Genomic DNA, 15,967 nt, shown 5'->3' on the forward strand with positions numbered 1-15,967 from the left:
ATCTTTCTGTACTGAGCACAGCCCAACAACACATCTCATTTTTGTGCAACAGTAAATCCCTGCTGACATCCACAGGTCAACATGAGTGACCACTCTGCTCTCTGCTGTTTTTCTTTCATCTCCCCCCCCATTGTTGTTTCTAGGCGGGTAGAAAACTCACCCATCTCAGCTGTCGCCGTCCTGAGAATGGGGGACACAGCTTCCCTCACCGTCTGCTTTGCTATCAAATGGAAAGTCTTTCAGCAAAGAGAATTGATCCGGGAGGAGGAGGAGGAGGAAGTGAAGGACTGTTGAGGACAATGGGAGAAATAGGGCATCGAAGAAGGCAGAAATCAAAGTAGGCAGCGAGGAGGAGTGGAGGAACATTTTTTAAGACTGTTCTATCCAAGCTTTGATGTTGTGAAAGGATCGGAGCTCTTTGCTTTACTTTTCTTCAAAGACTTTTTTTTTCCCCGCCACACTCATACGTACATACTGTTGAGAGGCCTGAGATAACAATATCAGCCTCCTCACTCTTTCGTCTTTTGTTTGCCCAACTGATGACAGCTCGGCACACAGTGGACTCCCTCTACCTTGCCACCCAGTATCTGCCTCGCGATGACACCTAAGCTTAAACACCACATCGTTAGGAGCTTAAATGACTTCGATCAAATTCCAAAATGAGTCCAGACCAAACTGAAATAACCACACACTTGTTCATTTGTTGAATATATTATTTTATTTTAACATCATCATCATCATCATAGTTTAGCTTTTAATTTTCCCTTCATTCATTTAAAATGATCACCTCTGAATGTACACATACTGCAAACTGTCAAAAATATACAAACAAATGCAGGCTTGTGCTATAGTCTGGTCAAATGTCTAAAAAACAGTGGCACTGGGGAGAGAGAGAGAAAGAGAGATTGAGAGTGACAGACAGAGAGAATAAAGGAGGGAGAGAGAGAGAGAGAGAGAGAGAGAGAGAGAGAGAGAGAGAGAGAGAGAGAGAGAGAGAGAGAGAGAGAGAGAGAGAGAGAGAGAGAGAGAGAGAGACATTGAAACCGGTAAAGACATGCACAGCATCATTGTGAGCACCGGTTACGGTGATCCAGGTGCGCGGTACTTCCATGGGTTCCTCTTGGAAAAGTACATACATTTCATCATCTGACAGTGCGGCACAAAATGCCAGACACATATCAAATCAAAAACAAAATGTCGCTCGTTAATGGAACTGTTAGGCACATCATTGTTTTTTATGGTTTTACATTTTCTGGAAAAGTCTGAGTTACTGTAAATGTAGAATGCTTTAACCAAAAACAAGAAGAAAAAAAACAAACAAAAAGAAAAACATACAATTAAAAAAGAAAGAAAAAAAACATCTTTCAAAAGTCATATTGGAATCACTGTCTTGTTAGTAACTCAACATTGTCACATAGTGTGTGCATGAGTGTGTGTGTGTTGTCTGGTGTGTGAATCTCTGTGTGTGTGTGTTCACATTTGGGTGCATTTCTGTAGAACCGAGTGATAATGACAGTGAGTACTTGAGGTGTTTTGTGGATAGAGGCTATGATTGGCTGACAGCCGTCCAATCAGATGCTCAGGTCTTTGGGGTTCTCCTTGTAGGTCTTCTTGGGCTCAGGGAGCGTGGGCTTGGATGAACGACTGGTGCTGTTGGTCTTGAGCGTGCTGTAGTACTCTTTCACTTTAGCTGCGACAAAGTTGTCATCGTCCTCTTCGTCCTCAGAGTCGTCCCGTCTGGTGCTCCTGACCGGGGAGATGTCTCGTCCCAGGCTGCGGGTTCGATACGGTGACTCGGGAGAGCTACCTCTGCTTGCGTAGCGCCTGTCCCGCTCCGTCCTGTCAGGTGAGCGCCCTCTCAGCAGCGAGCTGTACCTCTTGTAGGCTGAATCTGAGTCGGGGGTGCGCACTCTGGGCAAGGTCAAATCCCTGTAGGTGTCTCTCTGGCCGCGGGATGCCACGTCCCTCAACAGGCTGTCCCCCCCATAATCCCTATCCATGGAGGAGGCTCTCAGCAGCAGACTGTCCTCCCCGAACAGGCCGTCCTCCTTGCGCAGCGATGGAAGCGTGGCCTCCCTGTTCAGGCGGTCCAGGGCCGGGGCCTCACGGAGGATACTATCCTCGAAAGGAAGGCTGGGTTCAGGAGACTTGGGTGGCTCCTTCAATACGGCCTCTTCTCCGTTGGGCTTCTCATTGCTACGGCTCGGTCTCTCTGGGGAGCGGTACCGGCGGTAGGGGTCTGATGAGTGGGCATGCCTTCTGGTGGGGGAGTGGTGCCGAGAGCGATGGGGGGACCTGTGGCGGCGAGGTGAGCGGTGAGAGCGGTGAGGAGAGCGGTGAGGAGAGCGGTGAGGAGAGCGACGGCGGTGATTAGAGGAGGAGTGTTGACCGTGGCGTCTGTCAGGGGAGCGGCCATGGCGATGTCCTCCATGACGGCTATCCAGGGTGTTTTCTGCACTGCGTGACCGGCTGTGCTTCTTGTCCGGCGAATGGTGGCGGCTACGGTGTTGCCCGCTTGAATGTTGGCGGTGGCCGTCCTTTCCCTTTTCATCCTTCTTCTTGAACAGCTTCCCTACGGTCGTTTTCCCCTTGGGTTTTCCCGTGCTGGTTTTCTTGTGGGGGGAGCGGTGGCGGTGTTTGGAATGTTGTTGCTTGCCGGTGCCGGTAGAGTGGCGGGTCGGCTCCTTCTTGCTCCGGGATGATTGGGATTCTGGTGGGTAGCTTGACTCCGATGGCGCGTTGTTTGGGGGCATGGTGCTCACTTCCGCAGCGTTTTGTAACCCGGATTCTGGGTTGGCTGCGCTGCTGTTGTTGGGGCTGCCGTCTGCAACACAATGTGACATACAGACGAGGGAAGGGGAATCAAACATGCATCTAGACTCTGTGAGCTCTTATCTGTTTTCACATTTACCATGCTGTGTCACTCAACATGAAGCCGAGAACATTTTCAATGGAAGCCATTCTGATGTTAATGCCAGCAAAGATGGCTCGTTGTTAGATGGCACAGGAACAGCCAATGGGAAAATATTAGTGTAGCTGACACATGAGAATAAAAAGCAGTGACACAATGGCAGCCATCGCTTGAGGAGACTTGTTAACGACAACAAACCTGTTCCCCGTTCTACCTGAGGTCACCGCTCTGAAGTAGATGGGACTTGGCTGGTTGGGCGGCTGGACTGGAGGCTGGTAACAGTCAGAGCCAATGTGATGCTTGTTGATGATGCTGCTTGGTTGTACTGATTAGCCATGCTCTCTCATGCATGATGACTTAGACACTTAAAGCAAATTAAATGCTCAAGATGAAATCTAAAAACTATGGCTGTATTACAGTAACCTTATAGCTCTTTGAATAACTTCTACCTTGAAATATGTCTTCGGGTCTCCATTGTAAGGAAAGACTACGACTGCAGGACTACAACTATTGCAACAATGAAGAGGATGTTCTCTGCGGACCTGAAGTAGCGTGAATATATTAACTATGACACAAGAACATACTTACACTCATTTCACCTTTGGATTTGTCATCCAAAGGTTAAATTAAGTATCCATATCAGCGGCTACGGCAGCGGCGGAATTGGCAATGCATTTTGGGTGAATGGATTTTGTATGCATGGAGTAGAGCGTGGGCATGGGTGAGTTGAGGCCACACCACACAGGACAGAGATCAGGATGGCGAAAGAGAGAAGAGACAGAGAAGAAAGACAGGAAGTGGGAGGGAGAGCCAGACAACAGGGGAGGACAGTTACAAACCGTGGTCTGATTTTGGAGGACAGAGGCCTCCCCCATCTTGTCATTTCTCATACATGCAGTGAGAATGGGAGCGACCATCCCTGAAGGAAGACAAGAGCCCAGCGCAATACAGGAAGAAAGGGAAGATAAAAAATAAAACAAAAAAAAAGAAAAAAGAGAAGAGCACAGGGTTTAGATTGCTTTGAAACTTGAAGGAAGAAAAGGAGAATTATTGTGTTGATTTTTCAATAAAAAAAATGTGTTTATTTGATCATTGAGTCATTCAGAAGAAAGAAACAGTCCAGGAAATTGCCCAAACCCTTCAGTGGAAACCATCAGTTACAGAGAAATGTCCTGGAGCCAAGCGCGCACATACACACACCCGGACACACTAACCCACACACACCTAAACATGTGGACACAGAAAGCAGCAGAAACCCAAACCCCCAAAAAATAAAGACAGTGAGACTCGCACACCCACAACAACAGCGCATGAAGCAGTTTTACATTGCTGACAGAAATCAAAAGAAATACTGGCAAGACTGTCAAAGGTTGTGCCAACTAAAAAGTACAAACAATGATCCAAAATATACAAGTTCACATGATGTCATATCGGTGCGCAAATAAAATTACATTGATGAACTTCTCAAGACGGGCAAATGCATCTCCACTCAAAAACAGTAACAAAAAGTAAAAAGAAAACATTTATGATGACTCCTGACTATCAATCAAAACTGGTCAATACGACTGAAAAAAAAACAAAAAACCCAAAACAAACATTCCATAAATATTATGGAAAATAGACAGTAGAAGGAAAAAAAAAAATCCAATTTACACTTTTGACAAGTTCATGCAGCAATAGACTTTTATCCATTAATATGTGGCTTCGGTTCATGGCTCTGTACATGGAACAAAAATACTCGTCTCTATTCTTTTCATCACTGTACAAAACGTCTATATAACTGGAGCAACTCTTCTTTTTGAACGGGGATGGGTGGAGTTCCTATCGTCACAGCTTTTCAATGACATTAACAGTGGGTGCAAATAAAATCCATGGATTAGTGACTAATGTCAAGCACAGTATTGTGAGATTTTCTCTTTGAAATGGCAAAAAAAAAAAAAAAAGCATCAGACTGCCTTTTTCTTCTCAATACAGTTCTCACTTAAAACCCTTAAGAGTTCAGTAGCTTACATTCACCTTCAATAAATATCATAAATACGCTTGTGTCACGTCCTAACCACAGCTGCGAGATGTCCCATTTTATCATGGGATGCAATGGATCAAGTTTCCTCTGAACTTTTAATTAGTGTTTAATGAGGATTTGGAGACCTCAGTCAAACATTGATCTTCACTAGTCTGCTCATTCAAACCCTGTAAACAGTTTCTGTTTTAATCGAAGCACTGACAATCAGACCCACCACCTTTCTGTAAAGTCCCAGCAGAGTGCTTTTGCTCAGTGGCCAGAAGGTGAAAAGTGACAGCGGGATGACATGGAAACTGAGAGCAGGTGACAGCAGGAGGAGGGAGGGGGGCGGCAGCACCCGCAGGTGCACCTCCACCCCTGCCTCCCCCCCAAAAAAATCCCAAAGCCCAGCGGGTGACCTCCACCAGAAAGACACCCAAGACCAACCAAGCCCCTCCCCCTCCCTGGTGGGTGTGTCCCAGGGATGGGTGAGGGGTCCTGGGAGGGTAATATAGTTCTTCCCCCTTTGACCCACCACCGTCCACTGGGTGTCCCCTGGCTCAGGGCGTGAAGATGGGGGAGAAGGGAATGTTTTCGTAGATTGACCCACCATATTCAGGCACAGAGCCGTCACCCCTCTTGAGCACCAGATGGGCGCGCCGGCCCCCGCTTTTGATGAGCTCGATGGCTCTCGCGTGCTTCATGCCCTTGGTGCTCTCGCCATTGATCTCCAGGATTTCATCTCCGACCTGCGGAAGGAAAGGAAGAGAAGGAGGAAGCCAGAGGTGGGAGACGGAGGAGAGAGACAGAGTGACAGGTGATGATGGAAGGGAGAAGAGGTAAATCAGAGGGGAAAAGGAGAGACGGCAAAAGGCGGGAGAAAAAAAGAGGAGACAGCGGAGCAAGACAGAATGTGAAAAAACAAGTGACAGTGGGGAAAGAAAGTACACAAGAGGAGAGATGAGAGGCAACGGAGGTTCAAAGGGACACGGTGACAGCAGGAGGGAAGGGGAAGGGAGGACAGATTGAGGAGAAGTTACATATCGAATACTCTGAACGGTAAACTGCACAACAGCAACATTTTATTTTATCTAAATCAACAGTTTCCAGAAAGGGCAAAATGCATCGTAAAAGCAGCGGCTGAGAGAGAAAAATGAGAGAGAGAGAGCGAAAGAGAGCGCGAGAGAGAGAGAGAGCGAGGAGAAAAACAGGAGCCAGAAGACACACTCTTTGCTTCTTTGCCTCCATGCCTCAAGTTATCCGTCAGTGCTGTCGGCGCCGAGGGAATTCCTCTCTGGCAGAATATGGATCTCTCACTGACACCTCTCTCTGCCTCACAGAGCTGCTACTATTAATATCTCTGCTAATAAGGAGCGCCAACACAAACGTGTGTATTCATATATGCATGTAGAAATGTGCTAATTCATGCACACCCGCACACTTCCCGACATATATATCAGCCTATATCAAAACCTCCTTTTAGCTCACAAGTGCACGGTATCTGCCAACAGCCTCCCTGCATATGTCTCACATACGTTTGCAAATACATCCGGGAGAATCAATTAACCCTACATTGTATATTCAATCAAGCAGCCCTGGGGGAAGTGATTCTGATTTATGCAATTAATCCAAACAAAGGTTAAACGTTAGACTTTTCATGACAGGTCCCGTAGTAAGAAACCGTTAATTCATTAAAGTGTACATATTCAGTCAGCAGGTACTCTCTGTGACTCTGCGATGTTTGTGCGCCTCGTATTTTGACATTGCACTCACACAGTGAACCCCGACACCTGCTCAAGACTAGAGGCGACCGTGTTTATATTCAGTGAGGTACAGCTTGCAGTAATTGGGGGTTACATTATGCACAAGCAATTATTATTGAGAGATAACATTATTCTGATGGCTGTAAAGTCTGTGAGGCAGTATCATCAGCCTGCGTGTTAATCAACACTGTCAACTGGTTTAGAGGGAATTATTCTATCACAATCAGGACGTGACAATAGTGTTTGAGACAATTTGTCGTGCCGTGTGTAGTCATCCACTGAAAAATCGCAAATGTTGCTGATTTTTCAGATAAACTGAAGGATTAAGTTTTTCTTCATGAGTTGAGAAAATCCTACAATTTCTTAATCAAATAAACCATTTAAAAACCCTCTGGCTTATCAAAAAACAAGCACAATAAAGCTAAAAATATTGACATTTTTGAGAGACATGCAAAATGTCTCTCGCACAGCTCAGACACACTTGCTGTGTCTCAATTCAGGGTCTGCATCCTTCGGAGGCTGCATTTTAAGGGAAATTACGTCACAACGTCGCACGTAGGCTGTCCTAATCCGGAGGCTCCTCCAAATGCAACCCACATATATCCCAAGATTCTTTGCGCGCCCGAAAAAGAAGACAGAGAGAAAAAGGCAACATCGCATGGCGTAGATCGTCACTTTCACGAGCCTGGATGGCAGAAATCGTGACGTAGGGGTAAAACATCTGGTGACACAACCAGGAAATACTTCAAAGGCTAGACCCATTTAACAATGGTTGACGCTGATAACAAGGTCTCTTGCAAAGGCCGGGTCCTTCAAAGGATGCAGACCCTGAACTGAGACACAGCAACTGTAACACTGGAGTCCTACTATCAGGATCATTGTTGTCCTATTCTTAATGTTTGTCAACCTTTACAGTGATGAATAACACTAATCAAGAAACCCCAAAGGTACAGTGTTCACACCTGATGACATATAGTAAAAGCTACCTGATAATATTAGCCATCAACAGTTGAGGGAACTGTCCATTAATGGCCCATTATAATCCAAAAGAGTCCAAAAAGGACCCGCGGGGATCCTCTGGGTGCTCCCAAAGAATGCGGCTTAATCCTGTTACAATGTGATTAGTTTGGAGTTGCTCCAGCTACAGAATGACTATTGCCATCACATTTGCATATAACCTTTATTAAATAAAGCAAGTCCCACTGAGACTAAGATCTCATTTTCAAGGGGACACAAGAGTACATAGAAAAATGTGAAGCATTTTATAATTGACAATATAATATTAGCAGTGACTCCAGTGAATAAATATTACCCTCCCACAAAATCTGGAGTCCTGTGAGACACGTTATAAAAGAAATTTCAACACAGCTGAGTCTGAGATATCCTGACTTTGAATCATTTTACAATTCCCATAATACATTTCATTGCAACTCTGCAGCCCCAGTTTGTAAAGTAGACTTTCTGTTATACATTTTTACTCTCCAAACCCAAGCAAGGGGGTGAAAACAAAAAAAATGTACATATATCTAAACGAGGCCTGATATTTGTGCATCTTTTCATGCTGTTGGTGTTACATTGTGTGCTTACCCTCATCTTTCCGTTACGGACGGCCGCTCCGTCCTCAGCTAGCCTCAGCACATACAGGTCCATGTTGTATTCTCTGCCGCCCCGCAGGCTGAAGCCAAAGCCTTTGTTGTCTCGCTCCAGGTCCACTGAGTAAAACTCAGCATCCTGATGGAGACAGACAGACCCCACACACACACACACACACACACACACACACACACACACACACACACACACACACACACACACACACACACACACACACACACACACACAGGAAGAGAGGGAGGGACAAAGACACATTAGCATCAAAGTTTGTGGTTCAGATTTGAAGTGTGTTTGTCCTTTGAAGTGGACTCCTATTTCAGGAGCATGGGACAAATGCCACCTTCAGGAAAGTCACACCTCTTTAATAAATGGGCCAGACTGTGTGTGTGTGTGCATGTGTGTGTGCATGCATATGCTCAGGTGTAAGGATGCTGAATTATTGATGCCTTAGGCTCTGGGTGGACAAAGAGAGGGGACACAGAGAGACAGAGAGAGAGAGAGACAGAGACAGAGAGAGGCCGGGCACCACAAGGGCAGGCAGACAGCCACAGACAGCAGCTCCTGTCTTCACGCCCTCCTAATCTCCTCTGCTGAGGGATCAATGCTATCTGTTGGAGCTATCTCCACACCGCCAGATTAATTCAGCAGTGAACACCGTGGACTGAGGGGTTACTTTGAAAGCAAACAGGCTTTCCTTAATGCATGGGCTCTGATAACGCCAGCAGGTGGACGTACAGGGGAAAAAAATAAATAAAAATGTACTCTGCTTGCCCTTGGGACGGTGGGCGGGTGGAATGGTTGATGCATGAAGGGACAGAGGAAGAAGGGATGTTTGGGTGCCAGAACAGCTGGATGGACGGATGAAAAGACAAATGTGGATGTGGGTAGAAAGTTGATGGGATGGAGAGTAGACTGCTGCTGTATTTGATGGAGGCACGAAATGGACGTATGTATGAATGAAGTGACGGGAAAGTATGACTGGACCGTCCTTTCTTACCTGAGGTGAGACTTGTGTCGGGGGTTGGGGAGGAGGTCCTTGCGGGGCTTTAAATTCAAACGATTCCTGTTTTGGTTTGGTGTTGTTCCTGAGACAGAAAGAAAACAGTCAGTGTGAAATGATCACATTGCAGGCATTAAATGTTGCATATAATCAGCATATTTTTGACACTTTAACAAGACAGCACTTGTTCTTCAGATAAAGGACTGTAGTGGGTCGATAGAAAACATTCCCAGTGTGCCCCTTACCTGGCTTCAGGTGCAGCCTGTTGCTGTGGTGTGTGAGTGGTGGTTATAGTGGCAATCTTCTCTGCATTGGTCAACAAAGATGCATTTGATGACTCTAAGGAGGATAGAGAGAATCGAAAGGTTATAGAAATAGGACTAAGAATCTACCACCATGCCAGCAGCTCTGTAACTCCTTTTCCACCAAGGCAGTTTGAGGGCACTCAATGGACAACTGTATATCGGTCTGGACCAAATCGGAGGATCAACGATTCATCGACAGACTTACGGTCTACCATCTATGAAAATGAGAACAAAAATAGAGCCTCTCATGAACTGATTAGTGTTGGGCAAAGTGTTGCTTTTATGTTAACCAGTGGAAAATATTTTGCACACAGTGCAAGAGCCCCTCTGCCTCATGCAAATCTAAAACCCCCGTTGATTCACTGAGTGAATTTATTGACAGCTGCTTCTTCCGTACAGCTTACACTAATTTCCATAAAAAGACTCCAAGAACACAAGTCTCTCCGGTGTCCTGTGACGGAATTAAATCCATACTTCACACATCTCGGTGTGAACACTGGTGTAGATTCTGCTGCTGTCAGATACAAACACTAACTGACCCACTGGGACCACTACCAGCCTCCACCAGCCTCCAGGCTTCCTCCACCACTTTGAATACACAAGTTTATATCTGTGCCATCAATCAAATTTTCAAGGCACTTGTCAAATTGTGTTTCCTTCCCAATTGCTGTACATCTCACTGTGGACTGAAGGTCCTCCTGTCAAACAGGATACAGACAAGCACTTGCAGCCTCATGGGAGTCAAAAGCTCCTGGTTATTCTGTCTTTTATCTCAACACTGATTCAATCATTATGTGTTATCAGTGAATCACGCAGCCGTGCTCTTACAACTAAAACACACCATCATGACGCCGCTCTCGCCGCATAAAGAAACCTTTCTTCTCCTTAACAACCTCGTCTTCCTTGGCCATTTACAAGTATCTTTGATTTGATTACAACTCTCTATTCCTCTCCTCTCCTCTCTCAGTCCCCTACTCGCTATTTCTCTCACGGTCATTTCCCCTCTCGTCTATTCATCTCCTCCACCTCCACCAGTCCCCTTGGAGCCCGTTGGCTTAGCTCTTCGATCGCCCATTAGGTAAAAAGCAAACCAATCAAGCGGGTGAAGTGGGCTGGGTGAGAACCACCTAGTATATGCGAGTGTGTGACGAAAGATTCGGCTTGATCCTCAGCCCGAGGTCGGTGCTGTAAACACCCCCCATAAGATTTTTTGGCATCAAACGCTGACTGTGTTACAATCTCACATATTTTTCCTGCTGCTCATTTCTCACATTTTCCAATTTGTCCCCATAAACCCTATTCGCCCCTCCATCTGCTCATTTGCATAACCCACTCCCTCCATCCTGCCGCCTCTCTGCGTTTATCTCTCTTCCGACTGTTTTCCGTCTGGGAAATTAATGGAATAAGCTCCGTTTCTCTCTGTCTTTCCGTTCCGCTCGCGACCCACTGCCTCTTTTCCTCCTCCCTCGCTTAAACACCTTCACGGCACAAAAAGAAAAGACGTTTCTGTAATTTGTCTCCGGCCCTGGCAATATGCCCTCCCACCTTGAATGGGCTTGCGATGGGAACAAGAGCAGGTACAATCAAAATGAGAAATTCAGGAGAGGGAAAGAAAGGGAGAAGAGATAAGAGGAGTGGGAGGGCTGTACTACACCAGGTTTTGCAAAAAAAAAAAATGGAGAAAAAACACACGTATCACCTCAGGCATGTCTGTCTCCCTTCTCATACACAATAAGAAGCAGTCGGGTGCGCTTGGTCCGCACCTCAAGTCTATTCTGCAGAGACGAGCACTGATGAAGGCATTAGTGTACGTATGGTGGGCACTAAAAGGGAGAACACCACGCTTGTTCTCCTTGCCCCTGCAGAAGTTTTGAGCATCAAAACATCACTACAAAACTTTGTCTGTCTTCCCACGCAGGGGAGAGGTGAGCTCAATGAGAGGAAGCTGAACCTGACTTCACCTTGGAAGAACCTCTCGCGTCAGTATTTATTCATGTCGGAAAGTTTAGACAGGACTGATCCGTGCAGAAGAAGGCATGCTCAGCCGTGTGAAAACAAAAGGCAGCGAGAACAGTCGGCCGGAGACACGACTCAGAAACACGAGCCACATTCTTTTCCTGTCACTCCCTCTGTGTCTGTGTCAGACAGCGTCTGTTTGCTTGACACATGCACATAAACACAAACCAGAACTTTCCAATAAAGCATATCCAGTTATTTCTCTCCGACGCCTTCTCTCTTGCTCTCTGTGTCTTCTTGGCAGGCTCACTGTTCTCATCAAGCACTACGCGAGGGAAAAAAAACAACAAAAAAAACAACAAGTCTTCATCCATAAGAAGTGAGCCGGAAAGCAGCGAGCGGCGGACAAATAGCTCCAATTTCTACCAGCACGCAGGCTGACAGGGAGTATTGCCTTCTTTGCGCACGCACGCACACACATGCATGCACACTTAATTAAACAGTATTTGTGAAGCATGTCAGGGTGATCTGTCAGCACAAAGTAGCGAGAGCTCTCATCATACAACGTGCACAAACTTTTCCTAAAAACACTTTGACAAAAAAAGACAAACCAACATGAACAGAGGAAGTTTTGCCCCCCCCCCTCACACACACACACACACACACACACACACACACACACACACACACACACACACACACACACTAATCTATCCATCATTTAAAAGTGCGAGCATGCCGTCGGCAGAAATGCAAAGGCTGGGAAAGCTTCCCAATATCCTGAAAGCAGCACTTCTGTCAACACCACGGGTGTTCCAGTCTCTTTGAAACCAAGTGAAGAAACAGCTTTATATAACACTACAAGCATGCATGATAACCACTCAGGAGAGCGACGACTTGTCCTCCGCCTCAAATCCACTGAGACTATGTATTAAAACTAACATTAGCTGATGACTGTACGGTATACCTGACATTGGTGTTCTATTATATCCCACTCTGTTGCAAATACCCCTGAAGGCACGATAAAACAGATAAATGAAATCACAAATAAAAAATAGCTAGATTCATTACGGGTCCTTTTCCGACTCACCGTCTCCGGGAATGATGCGTAGCGTGACCGTGTTCCCGGCCTCCTTGATGAGGTTGACGATGTCAGAGTGGGACTTGTTGGTGATGGAGCATCCGTTCACAGCCAGGATGCGGTCGCCGACTTTCAGCTTCCCACAGCGGTCTGCAGGGCTCCCCTCGATGATGCGTCCTATTTTGTGGGGCATGGCCACACATGCATTGCCAGCTATGGTCAATTTGACGTGTTGTGATGCGTGATTCATTGTGCGAGTGTGTGGTTGCGTTTGGAGAAGGAAAAAGAAAGGGAAAAGGAGCAGAAAGAGAGGATCAGAAGGTGAAGGGTTAATTCACTGACAGCCAGCTGAGCCGAGGTCACTGAGAGAAGCAAATCAGGGAAAAAAACAAAAAACGATGGAACAAAATGCAAGCGATGGCAAAGAAGGGGAAATTCAAAGGAGTAACAATGTGTCGTACTGTACTTTTCCTGTAAATTGCTTTTTCAAATGTATCAGTGGGAGAAACTAAGCTTAACTTAATATCAATGTGTTCATCCGCCTCCACTTTCGCTGCCTCATCCTCCTCTATTACTTAAAGCTGCTCCAGCAGGAAATTTTCTAAAATGGGGATCATTATTATATTTGCATGAGTGTCTCGCAGCAGCACAAAGCTAATAATGAAAAACCTGTGTTATGTCGTCTGCATCCCAAACACCTGCACCGGCAGAAAGAGACGACAGACATACATCAGAGCTGACATCTCACCAACTACCCTGAGGTCTCTCTGTCTCTCTCCCTCCCTCCCTCCCTCCCTCTCACCCTCTCTCTCTCTGTCTGTCTGCAGTCTGACATCAGTCACTGCAGAGAAAAGGTGCATGCAATCGCTCCTTTCTTTCTCCATCTTCTTTTGCATCACTATTCATTTCACTAATGGTCACTAACCGGTTCATTCCACCACAAACTGCAAACCCTGACCTCTTCCTGTTTTCTTAACTAGACCTAACTTGAAAATATTGAGTGCAACATCAATGACGGGGGAGGAGAAAAAGGAAAGGCAGATGTCTGTCCCATTTCTGAACAAAAAAAAAAAAAAGCTTCTCTAAAATCAGACAGTATGGGTGGACTGGTTTCTCAATTTGAAACCTCCATGTGGCCGTTTCTATTACATTTTACATGACGGCTCAAATCAAATAAAGCTTATCTTCTGGCCCAGTCCTTTCTACTCTGGCCTGTGAAAAGGAGCTTTGCCACTTTGTAAGCCAACCTGGAAAGTTGAACATTATCAGTCCACCCACACTGACAAAGATAAGAGTGTGGAGAAGAGTGGAATGGCGTAGTGGTGTAGGCAGAGGGCCACGGCAGTAGGGCAAAGAGTGCTCTGCATAGAAAAGTCACAGTTAGTTTCTAAGAGGCAAAGTAAGAGTCAACTTGAACAGCTTTATGTGTGCAGGCGTGTGAGATCAAATAGAGGATTTATTGTATTTTGATGAAATTTACCGTCAGGTAAGTGATATAAAATAACCTCAAACGTGTAGACAAATGGATTTAAGTCATTGCATCTCTCTGATGTTACGTTTGTAAAATAAATAGAATTGACAGCAATCATTTCCCCTATTTATCCTGCTTGTAGCACCCATGCTCATTAAGTTGTCATTAGGCTTTTAGTGCCAACCTGCTCGGCAGAAGCCATTTAAGTTCAGATGAATAATACAAATGCCTTATGTAAGATCCACTTCACTTGTGATCAATTATGAAAGCCTTGTGTGAGTGTAGCAGCAGCTGCAGGCGAAGAAAGGGTTTCAGTGTCTCTGCTTGACAGGCTCAGACAAAAAATGAGAAAGAAGAAGCACTTCTTTAAAAAGTGTTGGTATTGATCTGGTGGGACTGTAAATAGCCAGAATATGTGCTGGCTGTCGGGATATTTAGCGTTCAGTGGATGATACAAAGGACACCCATGAAGAAGACAGGAAGATAAAAAGCACCAGTGATGAGGAAAAGCTCGAGCGTGTGTTTCATGTTTTGCTGATTGGAACTGATATCCGCAATATTTGGATGTGCAATCAAAGAGAGTGTGCCAGAAGACGTCTCTTACCGAAGGTGGTGCCAGCTTCAGGCCGCGACACTGAAGAGACGATGACAAAACCGAAGCCTTCGTTCTCGCCGCGGCGGATCTCTACATCATAGGGCTGCAAGGCGGACGTGACAGAGGAGGTGGCGTTGGGGGGCTGAGAGGAGGTGGTGGCAGCTGCAGCGGCGACCACAGCGTTGCCACTGCCCCCTGCCCCTCCGCCCCCACCTCCGCTGCCGATGCCGGAGGTGGATCCGCTGCCGGAGCTGACGGTATTGAGGGAGTTCTGGCTGCCCTGCGGGGTGCGCTTCCCTATCTCTTCCGTCAGGCTGGGCGCCTGGGTGCTGCTGTGGTGGGAGGACGCCGGCGATGGAGGCACATCTCCCTCCGCTTTAACTGGAGATGGCAGAAGAGGATAAGGTGAGAGATATGCAGGTATACAGTGAAGGGTGGGGAGAGGGAGAAAGATTTATGGAGGGAATGAAGAAAAACAAATTGAGGACAGGGAGGTGAAGGGAGAAAGATTCAAGAGATACAAGAAGATCAAAATGGAGAATGAAGACAAACATAAAATTAGGCCAGCCGGCCAAAAGTTCAGGAGATGATAGAGGAGAAAAACTTGAGGCACAGACTCGTGCATAATAAGGCAAGATAACATAAAAAGAAAACTGTCAAGATAGGACACCACTGCAGAATGTTACATCACCTGTACAATCTGACAATAAAAAAACACTGTAAATAAACACGGACATTCTTCTCTCCTAACACAGCTCGTTCATGTTGATGTGATAAAAGACAAACCAGCAGACAGCTTGGGGAGAAGAGCCTCTCAAACAATCTCTTCACTGATCTGTTTTGAACAGAAGATGAACTAAAGACGCGGCGCGCCTGTTGTATCTGGACATTTCATTCCACATTTCATTTCCTGTACAGCTGCTCAAGGAAGGCGCCTCATATTGTGGATGCTCTGAGGCAGGTGGGGAGCAGCAATGCACTAACGTCTACCCGCTGTCATCGGGCCGAAGGTTGACCAGCCTCTCCATCATATTTATGGGCCTTTCGTTATCGCCGACTGAGGAGCAGAATGGAGCTGAGCAGAGCAGTGAAATGGCAGTGATGGGCGGGGGGGCGGTAGCTTGAATGCTTCATACCGTTACACACCCAGACTATTACAGAGGAAGGCAAAGCCGGGCGCCTGGTGGAACTGCCATGAAAATAAATGGGCCCGTGGCAAAGTAAAGTACAGAGTGCTTTTCAGTCACTGAGTACTGTTGTACTGTTACA

At 46.2% G+C, this 15,967-nt stretch overlaps 1 protein-coding gene across 9 annotated transcripts in view; it reads right to left on the minus strand.

Moving 5' to 3' along the window:
- Positions 1-695: 695 nt before the first annotated feature.
- magi1b (membrane associated guanylate kinase, WW and PDZ domain containing 1b) overlaps positions 696-15,967 on the minus strand; it is a 136,683-nt gene continuing 121,411 nt past the window's right edge. For 7 of the 9 annotated variants that reach the window (XM_037100382.1, XM_037100381.1, XM_037100385.1 and 4 more), the window contains 7 exons: positions 14,708-15,079; positions 12,642-12,845; positions 9,536-9,629; positions 9,288-9,375; positions 8,264-8,407; positions 5,524-5,662; positions 696-2,824 (listed from right to left, as the gene is read on the minus strand). In XM_037100382.1, coding sequence (XP_036956277.1) covers positions 1,572-2,824; positions 5,524-5,662; positions 8,264-8,407; positions 9,288-9,375; positions 9,536-9,629; positions 12,642-12,845; positions 14,708-15,079 — 2,294 coding nt within the window. In that variant the 3' untranslated portion in view covers positions 696-1,571. Of the gene's footprint in view, positions 2,825-3,750; positions 3,831-5,523; positions 5,663-8,263; positions 8,408-9,287; positions 9,376-9,535; positions 9,630-12,641; positions 12,846-14,707; positions 15,080-15,967 lie in introns of all 9 variants that reach the window. The other 2 variants (XM_037100387.1, XM_037100383.1) reach the window with 2 other exon arrangements.

Source organism: Acanthopagrus latus, chromosome 6 (genome assembly GCF_904848185.1).
Source record: "Acanthopagrus latus isolate v.2019 chromosome 6, fAcaLat1.1, whole genome shotgun sequence".
In the NCBI taxonomy this organism is placed as follows: Eukaryota; Metazoa; Chordata; class Actinopteri; order Spariformes; family Sparidae; genus Acanthopagrus; species Acanthopagrus latus.